The 18,867-nt window shown below is 37.8% G+C and overlaps 2 protein-coding genes across 10 annotated transcripts in view; one reads left to right on the forward strand and one right to left on the reverse strand.

Annotated features, from left to right (window-relative positions):
* Window positions 1-5,367: 5,367 nt before the first annotated feature.
* LOC112567667 (transmembrane protein 136-like) lies at window positions 5,368-16,513 on the reverse strand. Of its 2 annotated transcripts, none has more exons than XM_025244380.1 (4): window positions 16,448-16,513; window positions 13,354-13,575; window positions 12,479-12,574; window positions 5,368-10,643 (listed from the first exon to the last, which is right to left on the reverse strand). In XM_025244380.1, the coding sequence occupies exons 2-4, from the start codon at window positions 13,559-13,561 to the stop codon at window positions 10,021-10,023; spliced, it is 927 nt and encodes a 308-aa protein (XP_025100165.1). In that variant the 5' UTR covers window positions 13,562-13,575; window positions 16,448-16,513; the 3' UTR covers window positions 5,368-10,020. The 2 variants fall into 2 exon arrangements, with proteins under 2 accessions (XP_025100165.1, XP_025100166.1); XM_025244381.1 differs by having other exon boundaries at window positions 13,354-13,515; window positions 16,448-16,506.
* A 57-nt stretch (window positions 16,514-16,570) lies between these two features.
* Window positions 16,571-18,867, forward strand: part of LOC112567668 — a 68,937-nt gene continuing 66,640 nt past the window's right edge. For all 8 annotated transcript variants that reach the window (XM_025244385.1, XM_025244388.1, XM_025244387.1 and 5 more), the window contains exons 1-2: window positions 16,571-16,715; window positions 17,457-17,807. In XM_025244385.1, coding sequence (XP_025100170.1) covers window positions 17,585-17,807 — 223 coding nt within the window. In that variant the 5' untranslated portion in view covers window positions 16,571-16,715; window positions 17,457-17,584. The remainder of the gene's footprint in view (window positions 16,716-17,456; window positions 17,808-18,867) is intronic.

Raw genomic sequence — 18,867 nt, forward strand, 5'->3', positions numbered from 1 at the left:
TTACTGTGTCCTGACTGTGGGTCTATGGAATCGTCGGAACAACTCTGTGTAAAGTAGAAATAGAGATGAAGCACATGTACTCTTCTTCTGCAAAGTTTATACAAACCTCAGAACATAAGTCCCAGCACTGCAAGGTGTGCAATCCCTACACACCTAGACAGTCATGGGAGATACCTTGAGGCAACCACTAGGCTGATATCCCGCTTTCTGTATAATGCCTTTGAATCGCGCAATACTGGTCTAAAATATGATGTACTAAAATAAATATTCTTTGTTATACAATGAGTGATGTTCTTGTGGGTACGTTGTTATTTAAATGTTTAACGATCCAGTGTATTTTTCAATACAAATGGCTTACCCCTTGATATGAACCAATGGTGGTGCCAATAAATGATCAAGACCATGTTTGTTTAATGCTGTCCTTTTATGAAAGCCATACTTCTAATATGCCAACAAGCAACTGTGCATTTTCATCACGATAAAGGTTCTCTTTCGACCATTTAGTGTGGGTTCTCTTGATTGTATGGCACTAACACTGTCCACTACACTGTGGCCTCCATTTAAAGCAGGTTCCGTACGAAGTAGCGCATCGCCAGCAGTTGAAGGCGTTTCATGTGCTTGTCCACCCACGCCTCATCCTTTACTCCACGAACCACGTGACCCTCACATAAAGCTTATGAATGTCAGGTAATTGCGTTATTAACGGTGAAGTCCCGCTGGCTGCAAAGACGCCAGAGTTCACACAGATGTAAACCAGTAAAATAAAACCTCCAAGAGACATTCAATATTTTAGGATATCCTGCCGGCGTCTTTCAACTACAGTCCGTAGAATGAAGCTCGTGCGAAAGTCAAAGTGCGTCTGCATATCTTATTGCTTTAAACTGGAGTTGAACGCGTCCTGATTTATGAAGTGTGTCTGAGGTTTAAGGTTTTTCGACGCCTTCAAATGCCGACCAGACACATCTTAATCCTGAGTGTTTGGCACGCCATGGTGTTATGGCCTGTACTCAGAATTCCTCACCAGATGCTTCTTTCAAGGGCCAGCGACTCTGTTTGAGGTGGCGCGATGGTCTCCTTTGCTGTTGACCTGCATGGTCTAAGATTTCGCCCTTAGTCGTAATAGATATGCGACCATTATTTACTCGCAAAAGGTAGCAGAGCGTGCATGCACGAACACACGCTCATTTGAACAGCTAGAAGGAGGCCTTGGCGTGCAAGAAGTCCGGCTCTTGGTCTCAGATCGCATCCAGGCGCTTGAAGAGACATTATTTGCGACAAACTTTTCGTGTCATTCAGTCAAACACACGAAAGAACTGTAACACCTGTGATGGAGTGAGAATATTTGGGGACGTTTGAAATTACCAACTGCTAAAGATGTTAATATTAATGGAGCTTTCCGAAAGAACCTTTGTTCATGAGTGTGTGTATGCATAAAGGCAAGGAAAGCCAGTGGCCGTTTACTTAAGCCCTAACCATGATGAATACTTATTTTGTAGAATTTAGACATATGCTTTCTTGCGTTCGTTTCCGTATTCATGATGTAGATTATTATTTACTGTATTATGTAAGTATAACTGTGACATATGCGTGTAAAACCGTTCGCGTGGCCGAGTTCAGATGACTTGGTGGGTTATAACTACACATATACGTATCTGATGGCATAACCAGTTTCGAGGACGCCATCTTTGTCAATAGGTCTCAATTTTCGAGCACTCCAGATCGAAGTGTACTTCTTTTGTTTTACATCCACAAAGGTAAATGAACCAGTGAATCGCACTGTAAAATAAGGGCTGACGTTTATCTCGATAACTTTATATTGTACTTTGCAAAGTGCTAATACAAAGAAATAAAAACCACTAAGAAAGAAACCACTGCAAATTTTTTTATCAGGTCATGTAAAGCGAAACTGGTTAAAATTCAGTTAACTGAACTGTGTTTACGTGGGATCTTAGATGACGTGTATCTATAAGTGCAAACTATATATGTGTATTTTGGGAAATTTTGGGAAACCCATTTGGGATTTCCTGTGAGCGTATAACTGCATCATAACGTATGTCGCCACGCCTGCTGCGACATAACACTATCACACCATGCGATATAACACTATCACACCATGCGATATAACACTATCACATCATGCGATATAACACTGTCACACCATGCGACATAAGCACTGTCACACCATGCGACATAACACTATCACACCATGCGATATAACACTGTCACACCATGCGACATAGCACTGTCACACCATGCGACATAACACTATCACACCATGCGAATATAACACTGTCACACATTCACACCATGCGACATAGCACTATCACACCATGCGACTTGAGGGCGACAGTCAGATAACCAGGAATACGGCACGATTCGTCGTGGGTTGGACCTGAATGGCACTTTTACATTGTCTTAGTGAAACACAGGTGATTTTTTCCCCCTTCTATGATTCTTCTCAATCCCACCCCCAAATACCAACCTAACAGCCAGGGGAAAAAATCGCTTTAACGAGATAGGATAACTGTGACTGTGATTTATCGCGAATAGACCACGTCTGGCCTTTCCTTGACAGCAGGAGCACAGAAGGTTGTAATGTGGGTTTCAAGAGGCAGTTAGCGAGGCTAGTTTTTCACCATTTGACGTCTCCGGAGGGATTTAGTCTGCCTTAACATGCTCGATAAGTACGACCATATCATCAGCATTTTTTTTAAGCGCTGAACATCTTTTCAACCCTTTGGAGTTATGCTTATGAGTGCTTTGTGGAGATGACGCCAGGAAGGATATTTACTGCTCTCCCGAATCAAGTTTAAGAAAAGAAAGAAAGAAACCTTAACATTTTAAAAGTTGGAAAGGAGCAAGTGGTCAAAGTTATGTCCACATAGAGCATCGGGTCGGTGCTGTAGCTTGTGGCAGCTTCAGCGCTGGATGAGGCTGGAGGACACTTCTTGTGCTCCTTTGATATTTCCAAAATAGCCGACAGTAAATGGTTTTTGAATAACACAACAGATCAGTGACCCGGTAAAGAAAGGATGTTGAGATATTGTCATAACTAGCAAAACGTTTGATTTCTTCCCAAATGCTCATCAGATGTGACAAAGGTGGCTAACATTCTAGCCGCAATCGCGCTGGTGTATCTTAACACTTGCACTGGCCTTCATTTGACTGCTTCAGGATAAAAAGGCAGCGATTGAATTTCCTGTGTAGAGGTGTCCCTCGTTGTTGTTTCGGATTTTGCGCCCGTAACCTGGCAGCACCGACTTTTCTGTTCTAATAATGCGAGTCTTAGCAGTGGTTTGGGCCTACCGGCAGGGAGGTGTGTAGCTTGCATTTGCAAACGTAAGACCTTCAGACCGTCGGGCCATACTTTTGCTAGGATGTGCCAGCCTGAACTTTTCTGCCTGTTTCATCATTTCTTCAGAAGTTGTGGGGTTCTTCTTCTTTAAGAAGACTGCTTCATCCCTGGCGACACTTGTTTCCCCAGAATGAGGGAGAGACAGAGTAAGTAATACTAGACAGAGTAAGCCAGCTTACTGGCAGATGTGCTAAACGAGTGAAGAAATCAAGCATGGATTCACCTTAGTAAGATCTCACATTCCTCAATTTGAAATTCCATTTCAATTATTACTGGAATTCCAGAGTACGGATTATGGTTTCCTTTAATATTTATTACTTCACAAGTTCAGGTGCACTCAACAGTCGGTATAATTGGAGGACTTTTCCGTAGCACTCGCAGACAAATGCAATGACCACGGGTCTCTTGGCCAACGCAGAGCCTGGGCATAAGCCTCCAAGCGAAATAAGAGTCGATATAATTAACGTCTTCTCTGAACAACGGCAACTTTGGAATAAGTTGTTTTGCAGCAGTTCCTCTGGTCTGACCTTGACTGGTAGCACTATTAATGTCTATGTGTGGCTAGTTCACACTCCATTCCTCTCTCCTTCGCGCTCAGCCTTTTCTCTTTTCAGTATCTTTCTTCTATTTCGACCTGCTACATCTCTACTCTTGTTCTCAGTTCCTTCATCAAAAACAAAGTAGGGTTTCGCCTGTCTGTGATAGTATTAACAATGTATTTGCAAACAAGGTTGGGCTTTAACTTGTTGATCAACGTTCGCCTCAAAACCACTGGTGTCCTGTAACATTTACACAAACTTTGCCACGACTTTTGTCTAGTTAAGACTGTCCCTTAGAGAAACTAGACATGTAGAAAAAAAAGTATAGAAGGGGATAACGGATGTCAGCATGGTAAAGCGCTACATTTTAGAGCGTACGTAACATCTATGCCAGCGCGTGATGGGTCATTCCAGAGTGAAGTTTCTCTACAGAAACTGTAGCAGATTACCAAAAACACACCATACGGGATGTTTGTTATTAAAAGGTGAGTGACAACAGTGATGGGTGATTTGATTTTCACCCACATGCACGCACGCGCTACGCTGTCCCCATTCCGCAGAAGGCAAGCATGAGCCTGGATGTCCAGGTATTTATACAGACAACTGCGTTATCTCAGAACCAGGCCAAGACCACGATCAGCACTCCACGCACAACATCCTCACGCCGTAAATGGCGGCTGATCGTCGGACAAATGTTGTTTTTTTCTGTGACTTAATTATAGGCAACATGATTGACAAAGTAGGAATGAAGAAAAAAACTTAGGGAGACAGACAACTCTGTATGAATGTATCAGCGGTACGAATTACAGTAGATGTGTCGAGTGTTGAGTGCTGGATACGGATGGCATTAATCTTGTGCAAGAGTAGGCAATGTTTTCTTTTTGTGGGTCGGTCACAAAATTGTAAAGTTCGCGCCGGGCCGGTGACAGCTTAAAAAAAAAAAAAATCAAAAACACCCAAAGACAGCAAATCTGGCCAAAGACAGTAAATATTTTAGTTTTTAGTATATTTGATCTGGCTGTATTTTTGATGAGGTAATTCGCAGAACTGCGACCAAATGCTCGTCCGTTATACGCGAACGTAGGTTGGACTTCGATCCTCCTCTTCATAATTTAAAAACCCCATAAAAACAGTCTGTTCGCGCGCGCACACACACACGTCGATGTAAATATCACCAACATTATTCTGGCAAGTTCTTTTAAGATTGGAAATGTGTCCTCACTTAGCGATTTGAAAAGCTGGATAACGTTTTCACGAATAAAATAATCATTCAACACTGTGCTGCACTGTTACTCGAACAGTTCAAGTTGCGGACTAGCTGGCACACATTCTGTGTCCACGGTAATGAGATCTGACAATATTTTCAACTTACTTTCCAATTTTCTAAAATCCCCAAAAAGTCGCAACAATTAACAAAGGGATGTTTGTAATTAAGCTGCTTCACAAGAACGCTGGCACAAAGTATCAACCAGATTTTGTTTTTCTGAGTTTACTCTCATGCAAACCCTGAATCATATCTTCATACATCGCCAGAGGAACAATCATTATAAGACGATACAATAACACGTTGCACAGCAGATATGATATTTTGATACAGATATCACACTTCATTCATGTATAACAAACAAAAAATCTATGTCAAATTCATTACAGGATCCAATAAATAATTTTGTACTCATGATTTGCAACCTAATTCAAATGTGCAAATAATAATAATAAAGCACTTCTATATAGCATTATTTCCACACAATGCTTAATTGTTCTTTTTTAAAAAAAATAACTCCTGGTAAAATAAAAAATGTACAGTCAGCAAAAAATGCACTGATATTCACACATGCACATGTGCTTCTTACAATGTTCCCATTGATCATATTACATTATTATTAATAACAAAGAACTCCAAAGATAAAATGTTATAGTGGTCATAAAGATAAAGAAGTCTACTAGCATTGCACTTCTACATGCAAACAGCAAACTCTCCTGTGAGATTGCCTCAGTCTTGCGTCTTTTCACCTCCTGTCATGAGTGTAAAATCGAGCCTTTTCACTAAATTTTGCAGAAATTTTCTTTTCAGGTAAATCAGCTGTGGCAGTATAGGTAGGATAGGTCTTGAGCAGATTATCCTGTCATTTTATTCTACCCTTTTTCTGTAAGAGTCTGACAAGTATGATCAGTTTTAATCCCAAGTGCTAATACTGTTCTTTCCACAAAACCTTTGGTATTTATACATCTCACTGAAAAAGGCTTCCTTACCACAGTAGAATAACTACAATACTCTCTAAGCGTATACCACATTAGATCAAATTAATATAATGCCCAGTATATTCAACATGTGGATGAAGGATTTATCCAGTCTATACAAGACAAATGGGTTCTGCACACATCTGCATAATACTGTACTGCATGACATCAAAAGACTAACAAACTGCAGGAACTTGTTATCTTAGACAATAAAGTGGCTAACAGGATACATAATTTCAAAAGCCTTGGTGAAACTATCAGCAGAGGAAACAAAATGACAGTGATGTGAGTTGGACAGCAGATGCCAATGAAAAAAGACACACAACATTTAAGACTGATGGCTGAAATAATACTTTACACATGTATGATGAAGCTCTGGAGCTATTTGTACATTTCTAATTTTAAAAGTTTTAGGTCTTAAAATAGTTTTATAGAATGCTCCTAAAAGTGGTGCACAATTTAATTTTAGATCTTTTCTGACTAAAATCATTTTAAAATACGATAAAGCTTTTTAAGCAAGACTTCTGCTTCCAGAAGTAAAAAAGGTGGCCCCCTAGAATAAACAGCAAAAGGAAAGTTTTTCATCTATGGAGATCACATATCATTACTATCAATGCTAAATCTGTCAGCTGCATTAGGCACTCATCTGTGATAGCCTTCTCTTCATCACCTTCATGTTGCTGTATGTCTCTGGCACTGCTTTAAACTGGTTTCCAGTCCTAGCTGACTGACTGCACTCTGTCTAAGGTGGTAATTACAATAATCAGGATGCTGCTGCTTTTATGGTTGTGGCATCTAACAGATGGCTGTGCTCTCTGAAGTTGAAGACATTACATATTCACCTGCTGAAGTATGGGGTGTCTGAAGATTTTATTCTTGTTCCTCTTTCTCTCTCTCATACTTGTTCACTATGTACATCCAACCACTTGGTCCCAACATCAAATTACATATGCAGTTATTACCTCGTTCCTCCCCAATGTGATAACTGCTGTTATTGCTGTTTTAGTTAGATTAGAACAGGTCTGAGCTGTTTTAAATAATAGAAGAACAAATCACTTTTAAAACATTTGTTTAAACTTTTGTCGAGCAAACTTTTAAAAAGACTTTGGAGCTTGTTTTCAAACACATTTCTAAATTCACTTATTAAGAACAGTTCCCAGTTTCAGAAATTTGTTGCAGCAGAAGGGTAGGTAATGGGAGGTAATGCAAAAATCTGAGTCATCAGAATCATGAAAGCCACTCAACATTAAAAGCCCACTGAAATGGATTAGAACACATAAAACTTGAAAGAAATTTATAGAAAAGGTGAATAACCTGTAAATTTAAGCTTTCTGAGCTTGCTATTAGTCGAGCAAGTGAAGCTTCAAATTGTATTAACCAAGGCAGACTGAGTGACTAAGTGTCTGAAGAATGACTACCAGGACCTATGTTGTCCAACCCTTTGAAATCTCCCTAATGTTAAGATACTAGAAAATAAACTGAATTTAACTACAGACTATTCATAGTCTGTATGTTGCACAACTGCAGCTGATCAAAACTAAGCTGCCCTAAACACTGCACCAAGAAATGTAATGCTACAACTGTGACTGCCAAAAAGAACTAGCAGCAAACTGCAATACATGTATTTTATTTGCATATCACTTCAATACATTCAGTTAAATAAATTGAGCAAAAATAAATGTAACTGCATATTGCTTATACAAAAAATAAACAGCATTTTTACAGCAAAAAGATTTTCTGCATTGGGAGGAATAAATTAATTGATCATAAAAACATCAAATAAATTCTTAAAAAACAATAAAGACCATCTTATCTATGGTTCCAATCATGTGGAAATGTTCATATTCTCTTCTTTTTTTTTGTCAGTCCTTACCCTTTTTACCTGTACCCTAATCACAGGCTGGGAGAACCGATGCAGATACAAAAACCAAAGCATAACACTTTTAAAAATGACACCTGCCAAATTTGCATTATATGCACTTGTAGGACATTTCAAATAATTAATGTGGTAATAAATAAAATAAAAGTTAGACATCAGGACAAGTCAAAGCACAAATTGTGGTTAATGTTCTGAATTATTTTTGCACAAAATATTTTGGTCACAGAAAAATGGGTTCTTCTGGTGGTGAGGTGTGATAACAACTGGTTAAAAATTATTGCTCATTAAGACTTATAACAATGAAGAATTTTACTAAGAAAAAGGAGAACAGTGTTTTCTTTTTACTGTTTATGAAGAAACTTTATAAAGTCTTTCAAGTCTTGCACATTAGTTACAATGTAGTTAAGACTAAAATACAACTGAACATTGCTGGGCTTAACTAAACAATTTTGAGGGCACACTTCTACACATCTTTCTGAATACTATGAATATATTTTCCTTTTAGGTTGCTCTGTCCCAGTACAGAAAAGCTGCTGACTGTCCATAGGATTAACTTAAAAGTCTTTTGGTGGGTAACATCTGCCTCCATTGCACCAGCAGTCTGGAATTCTCTTTCTCTCCAGCTGAGACATGATCACCATTGTCAGCATTTTAGCAGGGCTAAAGAAAGACTTATTCCATTGTGCCTTTGACTAATAGTTTGTTGCTGTTTTTCTGATCATAGCATGCACTATATTTTGTAAAGCACTGTGAGCCATTAGGGAACAGTGCTCTATGAGAAATCTTATTTTTTATTTTTATTTAACAAACAGCTATTTTTATTGTAAGACCTGTAAATCAATAAGATATATTCACATTATTTTAAAGTAAAGCTCTGATCAATTTTATTTAGCTTTGTCAACATGCACTGAGTTATTAGTTGCAAGCCTTCACGCTTTGTTTAGCCTCATATATATAGTCGCCACCTAGAGGAGAGAGATCTTTCACTGCAGCTAATTGTTTATTTAGAATTCAATCCAGAACACAGTTCTAAAGAGATACAAAGAAGAAGCTATGTTGTTTTGTTAAGGGATTTCATGAAATTTGAAATGCAATCACCTCTTTGAGGTATATGATGTAGGGGTGCCTTACAAATTGTTTTAGATCAAGGGTTTTTCTGTTTTTGCTATGACACACCACTTGCCTTATCCTTGTCTTGTAACTAGCATTTGTTTTTTGTACTTGAGCAGACGTCTCAAGTAATAATTGCCCATGGAAATTAATGAAGTTGGTCTTTTGTCACTCGTCCTTGATATAGTTATCAAAATGCTATGCACTGCAGCAAGGATCTCAGGATTGTGCCACATAATGAATGCACTGACTGATCTTGAAAATGTGAAATTTATCACCTGGAGAGATTACATTCCCAGGATAGATCCACCAGCTGTATATTGGATGTTCCACACACTGTTACTGAAAGATATTGTTGTATGTATGCTAACATAACAGAATGTGTTCTACAACAGAGCATGCTTCCCTCCACTGTTGAATAACATGGCATTCAATGAGCATTCCTGTAAATTCATGCCTACAAACTCAATGGCACACTAAGATTACCAGAAGCTGTCTTGCAAACAAACACTTATGTAATTCTTATTAATGGTTAATTGTAACATTCTCCTAAATCAGCCTAGAGTAGTTTTTACATATAATTTTAGCAAACATTTATTTACAATTAGAAATGTTTGGAACTGGTTTGCCCTTTAAATAATGAAAATATCAATTTATATAAATTACAAGGAGAAGGAAATAAATGAGGGAAATTTTGGCTATTCATTCCAGCGGAATTCAAGCCCTCTTAATGCTAAAAAAAGGCAAAAAATAATAATAAAAAAATTCTCACTAGAGTCTATCTACATTTAGGTGTAAATGAAAACAGACATTAATATTCAACTTTTGCATCTATCATAATTATCATACATTCTTTTTCTCTGTAGAGGTGTTTAAAAAAATAATCACAATCTGCATCATTTTTTAGTTGTAACACCATTAGTTCTAAGGTGAACATGATTTTCTTGCAATGTTCTGAACTGTTCACAATCATCATTTCCATTCCAGCCAATATGACTGTTAGATGGTTCAGCTGAACAGTATGAAAATGATTTTTTATTTACTTTATGTTGGTCTATGGCAAATTCAAACTCATCCTGGAGGTTTACTGTAGGTTTCTCAGTAACTGCTACCTGTGCCGTTATCTGTCTTCGCTCACGCCAGGAATGAAGCTTCTTTCTGTACTTACGTATAGCATACTGACAAATACTGAGCCAAAACATCCACCCAATCAGATAGATACAAATGGCACCAAATCTGCCCATCGTATCAGTTGGCTGCTGGAAATAACAGTACAGGAGAACTGATCCAATGCCAATGCGAATGAAGAAAAAGAAGAACATAAAGAGGTGATCTACAGTCTCACCCAGAATGGTGTGATAATGACCTGTCTCACGCAGAAACCATCGTAGCTGGAGCAGAGGATTGGTCACTTCAGATCCACAAATGGTGGCAGTGAGCTCTGTACCATACTTTCCAGCCACAAGGGTCCAGATTAGCCCAAGCAGGCTTAGAGAATGGTGCAGGAGCATGGGGAGACCTGAAGAAACAGATGACAAGATTCATGATCTGAAACCTGTGATGCTATACACCCTCACAAACAGAATCTTTTTACAAAAAATAAACTACAGAAGAAAAGATGAGAAAATAAGGAGAGACGAAGAAAATAAATCAAGAAAACATTGCAACCTAAAATGCAAACCACAGCAAAGGATTTATCGAAAATATGCTATAAATGAAAATATATTACTAGAAACATGTCCCTTATCTCTTTAAATCATTCTTAAAGAGAGAATAAAAATTTCAGAATAATAAAAATGAAAGAATTTAAATGTAAACACATAGCATGTTTAAGTGAAAACAGGAACAGTTTAATGACACTGTTTAATGTTAAATATTAGTAACAGGACATGACAGATTATCTGAAACATATATTTAATGTGACTACATTGGTAAGATATGAACCTAAAATAAGCCTATATGATGAAATATGCAAAGTAAAAAAATCAGATTTTACTTGAAATCATATGTGAAATTATCTTTTTTCTGTTAATTTTTTCTTAGCATTGTCTTTAATACATGCTAAAGCAGTGGTTCTTAGCTTTGTTTGAGGTACCGAACCCACCAGTTTCATATGCACATTCACCGAACCCTTCTTTAGTGTCATCATGAATTTACATAATCAGTCGGGTGTGTCTTGATCTCCGTGGCGGAGGCTTTGCCGAACCCCTGAGACCGACTCACCGAACCCCTAGGGTTCGATAGAACCCCGGTTAAGAACTACTGATCTAAAAGAAAAAATGCCAACCATATTTGAGCCATAGAATTCCACAGAAATCTGAAGAGTATTCTCTTTTTTTTATTTTACAAAGATTACTATGCAGTTTGATTGTTATATGTGACTGAGCATGTTGAATGTGCACCAGGAGGGAATTTCATATTGTTGCCTAAATATTACAAGTGATCTCTGATCAAAGGTTGACAAAGAGTACTCTGGTCATAGTAGCTGAAAACTATTTTGAGATTTTACTGCATGTGCTGGTTTAAATTGAGGAATAATAATAAAAAGACAGTTGTAAAAAACTGTTACATATCCTAATCAGAAGCCAGTGAAATATCTTAAGCAGTTAAGTAGAACAAAGTGGCGAGGCCAACACAAAATACTACAAGCAGCATGATTCTGGATTCTCTGAAGTATGCTCAACTTATCATCAGGTTATTCATTGAGAATTGCATGGCAATAAAAAAGAACGATGCTGCAAATTTGGTTGTCACTACTGGTGATAAATATTGGCGAATCATACCAGAATGAAGATAAATTTCAGGATTTTACAATGACTAATATATGTATCCATAGATGTGAACACAGATACACACCAAGGTTGAAAATAGAGTTGGAAAAATGTGATCTTCCAGTTTAAAAATGTTCAATTCCAAAAATGCTATCCTAAAGCAAGAACTTGTAATGCAGATTACCTCATGCACCACAAAAATTATTCTCATTACCTGTTTTGGCATGTTGATTTTGTTTTCTGCTCTTCTCTCCTGCTCTCTATGTCTCTCCACACACGTCATCTCTCCAACTTTTTCTGACAATGTCAGTAGATACCTAATCAAATCCTGAATCTCTAGTAACTACTACAGGAAAATCACTACAGAAAAACGGATCTATTAAATGGCAGGTGTAGGACAATGTGGTTTGTCAAGGAATGAAGGTGTCTTGATGGAGAAACTTTACCATGTTGAGGAGAGTGTCTAATGCGCTTATTTGTGTGCAACATTGATACACACACACACAAACATGCACAAGATGCAGACTGTGCAGAAATGTCGAAAACAGCGTAAAAGAATCAGGGAAAAAATACTTTTTCAAACCTTCTGTTTGGAAGTAAAGGCACCAGGAGAAATCAAATAGGAAGTAACCCAAGCAAACTGTTGCTACCTTCACTTGTAATGGAGTATTTGAGCCACCTGAAAAAATACAAAAAACTTAATACTTAGTAATTTGAACGAAAGCTAGAAAATAAATTAAAGGAAAAGGCAATGCCCTTTTTTGGAAACAGCCATGAATATAGGAAACCAAGCCAGTTTTAATCAGGGTGTGACGCAAGTCTAGAAAGCATCCAGATACTACAAATTATTAAAGTATTTCTTCTTGTAAAAACTTGTTATTCTAGGCAAAGCTCACCCAAAAAAACAATCACTGTGAACTAATTTCTAGCTTTAAGTGCAATATGGGAGTAAGATTACGTGCTAATTAGGTGTATTCATTTCTAATGACTTCCATTATCTCTTCATTAGTAAAATATGTTATTTCGTTTAACAAATATTATCTCAGGAAATATTCATTTAATACCTTGATTAAATTTTCATATTTTTTTGTTGGTCACTTTGTTCTTTTGAATGTAGAAAATAATAGAAATACTTGGTTGTTGAATATTTTTTTTTAATCGATGAGTACACTTTGGTCAGAACTAATACATTTGACTTTCCTCATCTTCTTTTTTGTTTTTACAATTTACAATGCATGTGCATACTCTTTATTGGAAATTACTTTGTAGGTTGGTGGATGAATTTCAAATTTTCGGATGACTCAGGAATTAAGAATTAAATTGTCTGTCAAGTCAATTTTTTTCTTGCTTGTTGCTTACCAAAGTTAAGGCAATTTTACTCATGGGTAAATTGTCAATGGCCATGAACACAAGTTCTGTCTGATTAACAATCCCTAAGAAGGGGATTAACAAATTCACCAGCATTAGTAAACGGCCATGGTCCTTGTATAAAAGCAGCCCATGCTGAAAGAATGGTGATCAGTAAAGCATGAGCCACTGTTATCATGCGGCAGTGCCATTCTGGTTTACGCCTAGGCTCCAGCCATCGTAGCATAAAATAAAGGAAACTCCAACCAGAGACTGACAACAGAACAGATGGTATGTGAAATGTTCCAATGGTCAGCATGCTGCTTAGTTTTTCTGTAACAGATAAAATTTAATCAATTTTTTGCAGGTTTGTGCTTAAGGTGTGATGGTTAGAAGGATGACTATAAGACATCAGTGCTCATCAAGATTCTATACAAAAAAAGGACAGGTACAAAATGATAATATTTAATCCCATAAACATTTAATTAAAAAAATAAATGGGGAAACTTGGAAATTTGAAAAGCTTGCATTTTAAGGCAACATTCATCAGTAAAATATTTCTGTTTTTCAGCATTAATGATAAAATGTCTCTTAACATATCCATGTAAGCATTATATGTCCACAAGTAAAAAACAGATTATTTAAAGTTCAATGCACAGCGGTAGGCAGCTGCTGTTAAAACTATTTGCATTTTATTATTTTTTTCAAAAGTAAATAAGCACACAGCTTCCTGCCTTAAAAAAGGTAAATGTCAAGGTTAGCCCTAGCCTTTTCAGGAGGGCAGTCCCTCTCCCTCACTGCCTTACTTTCCTCAACCCTTTATAGAGTCAGTTATCCATTCCTGCCAGCTGGGTCGACTAGAGGAAGTTTGCTGCACTAATTAGGCATTGAACCAGTACACTCTAACCACTCAGGTATCTACTTCTCCACTAAAAAGCATATACTATAAACTCCATGGATGTTTGTGTCAAAGAAGAACAGCTTACTCACATATGATCAAAAAAATAAAATTGCATACATTTTTCAGTATCAGTGGGTGTCATGAATACTAGGTTGAATTACTCTTTAATGTCTTTTAACTAAAGTTGGTCTTAATTAAGATCAACTTAAGAAGACTGTGCAAACCAGCTGGCACCATTGCCAAGCAGGCACTTGACTGGAATCCTCAGGGGAAGAGGAGATCTGGGAGACCAAAGTAGACTTGGAAAAGAAGAGTAGAAAGCAAGGCAAAGGACGTCGGAACCCCATGGGCCCATCTGAAGGGGGCTGCCCAAAACCAGGTTCGCTGGCGAGATGTTGCTGGGGCCTTATGGTCCTCAAGGAGTAGCAAAGACTAAACTAAGCAGAGCCTTATGCAGGCAAAGATGACAGGCCAAGAATCTTACCAGGAGTTAAAGGCTACAAAAAAATAAGCAGGGCTTCTGCTTACACAAAAAAAATTGCGTACAGTACGCATTAAAAGTTTGGAGGAACCCTTCAATTTTCGTCAATGGGGTCCCATTCAAATTTGGGCGAAGAACAGGGACCCCTTTAAAATCTGAAGAAGGGGTCCCTGGGACCCCAAAGAATTTAGGCTTAGCAGAAGCCGTGATAAGTACTCATAATCTCAATGATCAATACAACCTGCACGACAACTAAAATTTTCAGTTCAATTTTCTTCATTTATTGCAGCTGATTTATTTTACTGTAGTAGTATCAACATTATAATTATTAGCAGCAGTAAAATCATTATTTTCTATAGTAGTAATAGTATCATCATTATTTATTGTAGTAGCATGACATTAGACCTGTAAGTGCTACTTAATACTGTCATTTATCTCTGATTGGGTTGCTGCTGTTACTGCATCAAGCTAAGCTGGCAAAAGACAGTGAACCCTGTCAAGTACTGTCCATGTCTAACCTAAACAAAGCGAAGCTACTGACAGCCCAACACTGCACTACAAAAATGTCACAACAGTATTCATCCACATCAGAATAAATGACTGCAAGCTAGATCTAATCCTAGGTAACAAGGTATGGCTGTGGCAAAGCATCTTGCTAGCTGGTTACATATATCAATAATTATGTCATGTCAATCCTACCAAAAAAAGGATAGGCACCCACATATCATCATCCTGCATTGCTGATTTCAACAAAAACAAGCAAATTATCACTGACCTCCTGACAATTATTGAACATTCCTGATGCTGTAAGGACAGATAAAAGGACTGAGAGAGACTAATCACCCTAACAACAACACCAAAGGGAGCAATGCCATTCTTAATGTACCGATAAAACTTCTTCAAATCTGCCATTTCCAGGGAGGTATGCCAAGTCACCACTAATCTGTTGGTCACTGTTCTCTGGCATCCTAACCTGAACTTGTTTCTGTGTTTTCCAATTGCCAAAGAATATTAAAAATCCACTCAGTATTTTCTTACTTCCTTTATCACCTGTCATTTTTGAGAATTCCTCTGGAAGTTCTTTTTTACTTTATAATTAATTTTTTTTCAAGTACTCTCTGAAAGATTTTGTGCTATGACACACATTTCTAAATCTCCAAAATATTAATACTTATTTATACTTATTATATTGACAATATTTTTTAAATGTCACATAATGGGTCTGAAAACAAGTGACTGAAGATGAGCTTCAAATAAGTTTAAACAATACCATAAACAAAATTTAAGTACCAGAAGAATTTAGCTAATTCGTTACATGTACTTCCTTTCTCTCCAACATAATTCACAGAACTGCTGTAAACTAACAAATATCTGAGCCTCTTATAAAATTTGCTGTTCCACAAGGTTTAATATTAGGACCTCTTCTATTCTCTATCTACATTAATGATCTTCCCCTCCACATAACCCAACAATGTTACAAATGATCGTAGATGACACCATAATACATGCACATAAAAGTTTTTAGATACTTCTTGACTTCAGGACCATTATGTAAATAAGAGTTAATTAATAGCTACTACATTTGTGGATATTTTGCGACTCTCCACTCTTTAAGTTTTAATAGAGAATTGTCATTGTCACTCTGTCTTAGGAAAGAGAGATATGACATTTAAGGCGTACAATTTGTGCGGTTAATGGAAAATTCATAAGAAATGTAAAACTTTTCAAGAAAAATGTCTTAAAATTTAGTGGTGAATGCTATTAAAGTATAGAATTTTGGGATATCTGGTCTGTAAGAAAAAAATCTTGCTGCCACTGCTCACGTTTAGCATTGTTTGTGATGGTAACGATTGCACAAGGCCAGACGCCATATTTATCACCAGAGCAGACTACGAACTTTCTGTTTGATTGGTCTATAATAAATAAACTTCGTGTTACATCAGATAACTAGTCAATTGCACAAAATAATGTCGCATTACTTTTGACACAAATATGGCTTTAAGTTTTAAAGTTATAAATTTAGTGAGACCACTTTAGACCTTGTGACGTCAACTTAGTTGACGTCTCTGCCGTTGCGTCGGGGGAAGACTGGTAAGCAGAACTAGATCAAAAAAAAAAGAGGTTTATTTTTAAAAACCATTTCAGCTATCACTCACAAGCATATTATTTGAAACAAAACCGTGTAGAATTAGGCTAAGAAAAGGTTTCTGCCAAATTATGAATAAACAAATGCATTTTCCGTGATTTTGTTGGAGAATAATTATTAAATGTTTCTTGGTTTGTTTTGTTTTTTTTTTTTTTGTTCTTGATCAGTTAGGCAATATTGGCTAACTGTCAGTAGGCTTAAAGTCTTTATTTATTTATTTTATTTTTTGTAACTACGTGAAATGTTCATAGGCAAGAACACCTCATCTAGATGTTAATTCACATTTGTGGAAGCGGAAAATAGAACGTTGGATTTCTTAAAAAAGGAAGTAAAAATGGCACTTAAACTGCATATATCAGAAAGCCAAGTTGTAAACAGGCAGACCATTTACATTGAAAAATACCGTCTATGTAGTTAGGATTTAGTTCGTATTTCAAGGAGTGTAGCTGTAGTTGGTATTTGCACGAGAAAGTCTTTCGCACACAGGCTAACAGGCGTACGCTAAAGTGCCATAGTGACTCTTCGCAGCAACCCCACGTACTACCCCTCCCTTTATCTCTTTCTCGCGCTATCTGTAAAGGGAAAAGGAGGTCCATATTCTTCAAAATGTATTATTTTCAAAACTAGAGACTAACGGCTACGACGAAGGCGATGACGAGCATGAAAGTGCCCTTTCATTGTTACAGGCTGTCAGGCATGAAGACAGATCTTCTTTCCACCGTTGACGTATGCTATAAAAAGCTAGACTGAGAGTGCCTCGGATGTTGATCTATTATCGCTGAGGGGAAATAAAGGGAGTTAAATACTCGCAGAGATGGAGTCTGGTGAGAATAAGAGTAAGATATTGACAGATGAAGAGAAGAAATTCCGTGAAACACCCACCATCAAACCTGACCATATTTACTGGCGGAAAAAACTGCCAAGGGGATTTCAATACTACATGGAGCGGCTGATGCGCGGAATTGTTCGGGTCCAGCCCAGCAACATACCAGCGTTTGCAGCCGTCTACTTGGAAGAACTCCTTGCGCAGAGAAACAGTAAGTTTCAGTACAGGTTATGTTATGCGAAGCTCTCATAAACAGAAAAAAGTGTGGTGTGTGGGAACAGTACTGTGGCTTATAAATCAAATTTCCGTCACAACTGAACAATTTCTGAGTGTAAATGAGAGGGATCGCAAAAAAAAAAAAAAGCAAACAAACAAAAAGTTCTCAGCTTGTTGGCTGATTTTAAACTTGAGAGGATTTTCATATTGAGTGCCTCTCGATTTGAGGGAGGATCCTGTTTCAGGAGAGTGGTTAGAGGTAGTTAATAAGTTTGGGTATGCGGAAAAGGCTGGAAACCACTGATCAGGGAAAGTTCTGTAAGAATTACTCGGGTGCAGGCCCGTTCTTAGCCCCCGCGGGGCCCGAGGCAAAGGGCATGTGCGGGGCCCTCACGCCACGATCACACGGTTTTAGTTGGGATCTGAAGTCACTTTTTTCCTCAGGGATATCTCGTCTTTTATCATTGACAGCACGCTGCATACACAGCGAGAATGTGATACGGCTGACTACACTTCCATATGCCTAGTTACCATATCAATCAAAAGCGCGGGGCCCCTTGAAGCGCGGGGCCCTAGGCAGATGCCTCGTCCGCCTGCCCCTAAGCACGGGTGTCTGCAGATTAATAAAAATCAGAATCAAATCCTACGTAGAGCGAAGTAGTTAAATTGCCTTAGACTAAACTGGTCTATTTTCTATTTAGTCACGGGTATTTGAGGGGAGTGATACATCGGCATTGTGTATGCGCGAAATTTTATCTGCTCATTTTCCCTTTTACTGGGCACACATATTTCGAGGGGGGAATTCCATTTAAAATTACTTCTCCGTACATTGATAAGATTTTTAAAAATATCCCCCACCCCCAAACACACACAAATGTCGATGCATTGACCACGTCGATATATTAATAGGCACACAAGCTCTATATAGTATTCCTATATGGAAAATGGCAGACGACGTTTAGCGCATGAGTAATGCAGAGTGTCGGGATCTGCGTTCTCCCAGGTGTCTCTGGTAATTTGTATAATGAACAAAAATATATCTTGTATCTAATGCA

Source organism: Pomacea canaliculata, linkage group LG7, assembly GCF_003073045.1.
Source record: "Pomacea canaliculata isolate SZHN2017 linkage group LG7, ASM307304v1, whole genome shotgun sequence".
NCBI classification, from domain to species: Eukaryota; Metazoa; Mollusca; class Gastropoda; order Architaenioglossa; family Ampullariidae; genus Pomacea; species Pomacea canaliculata.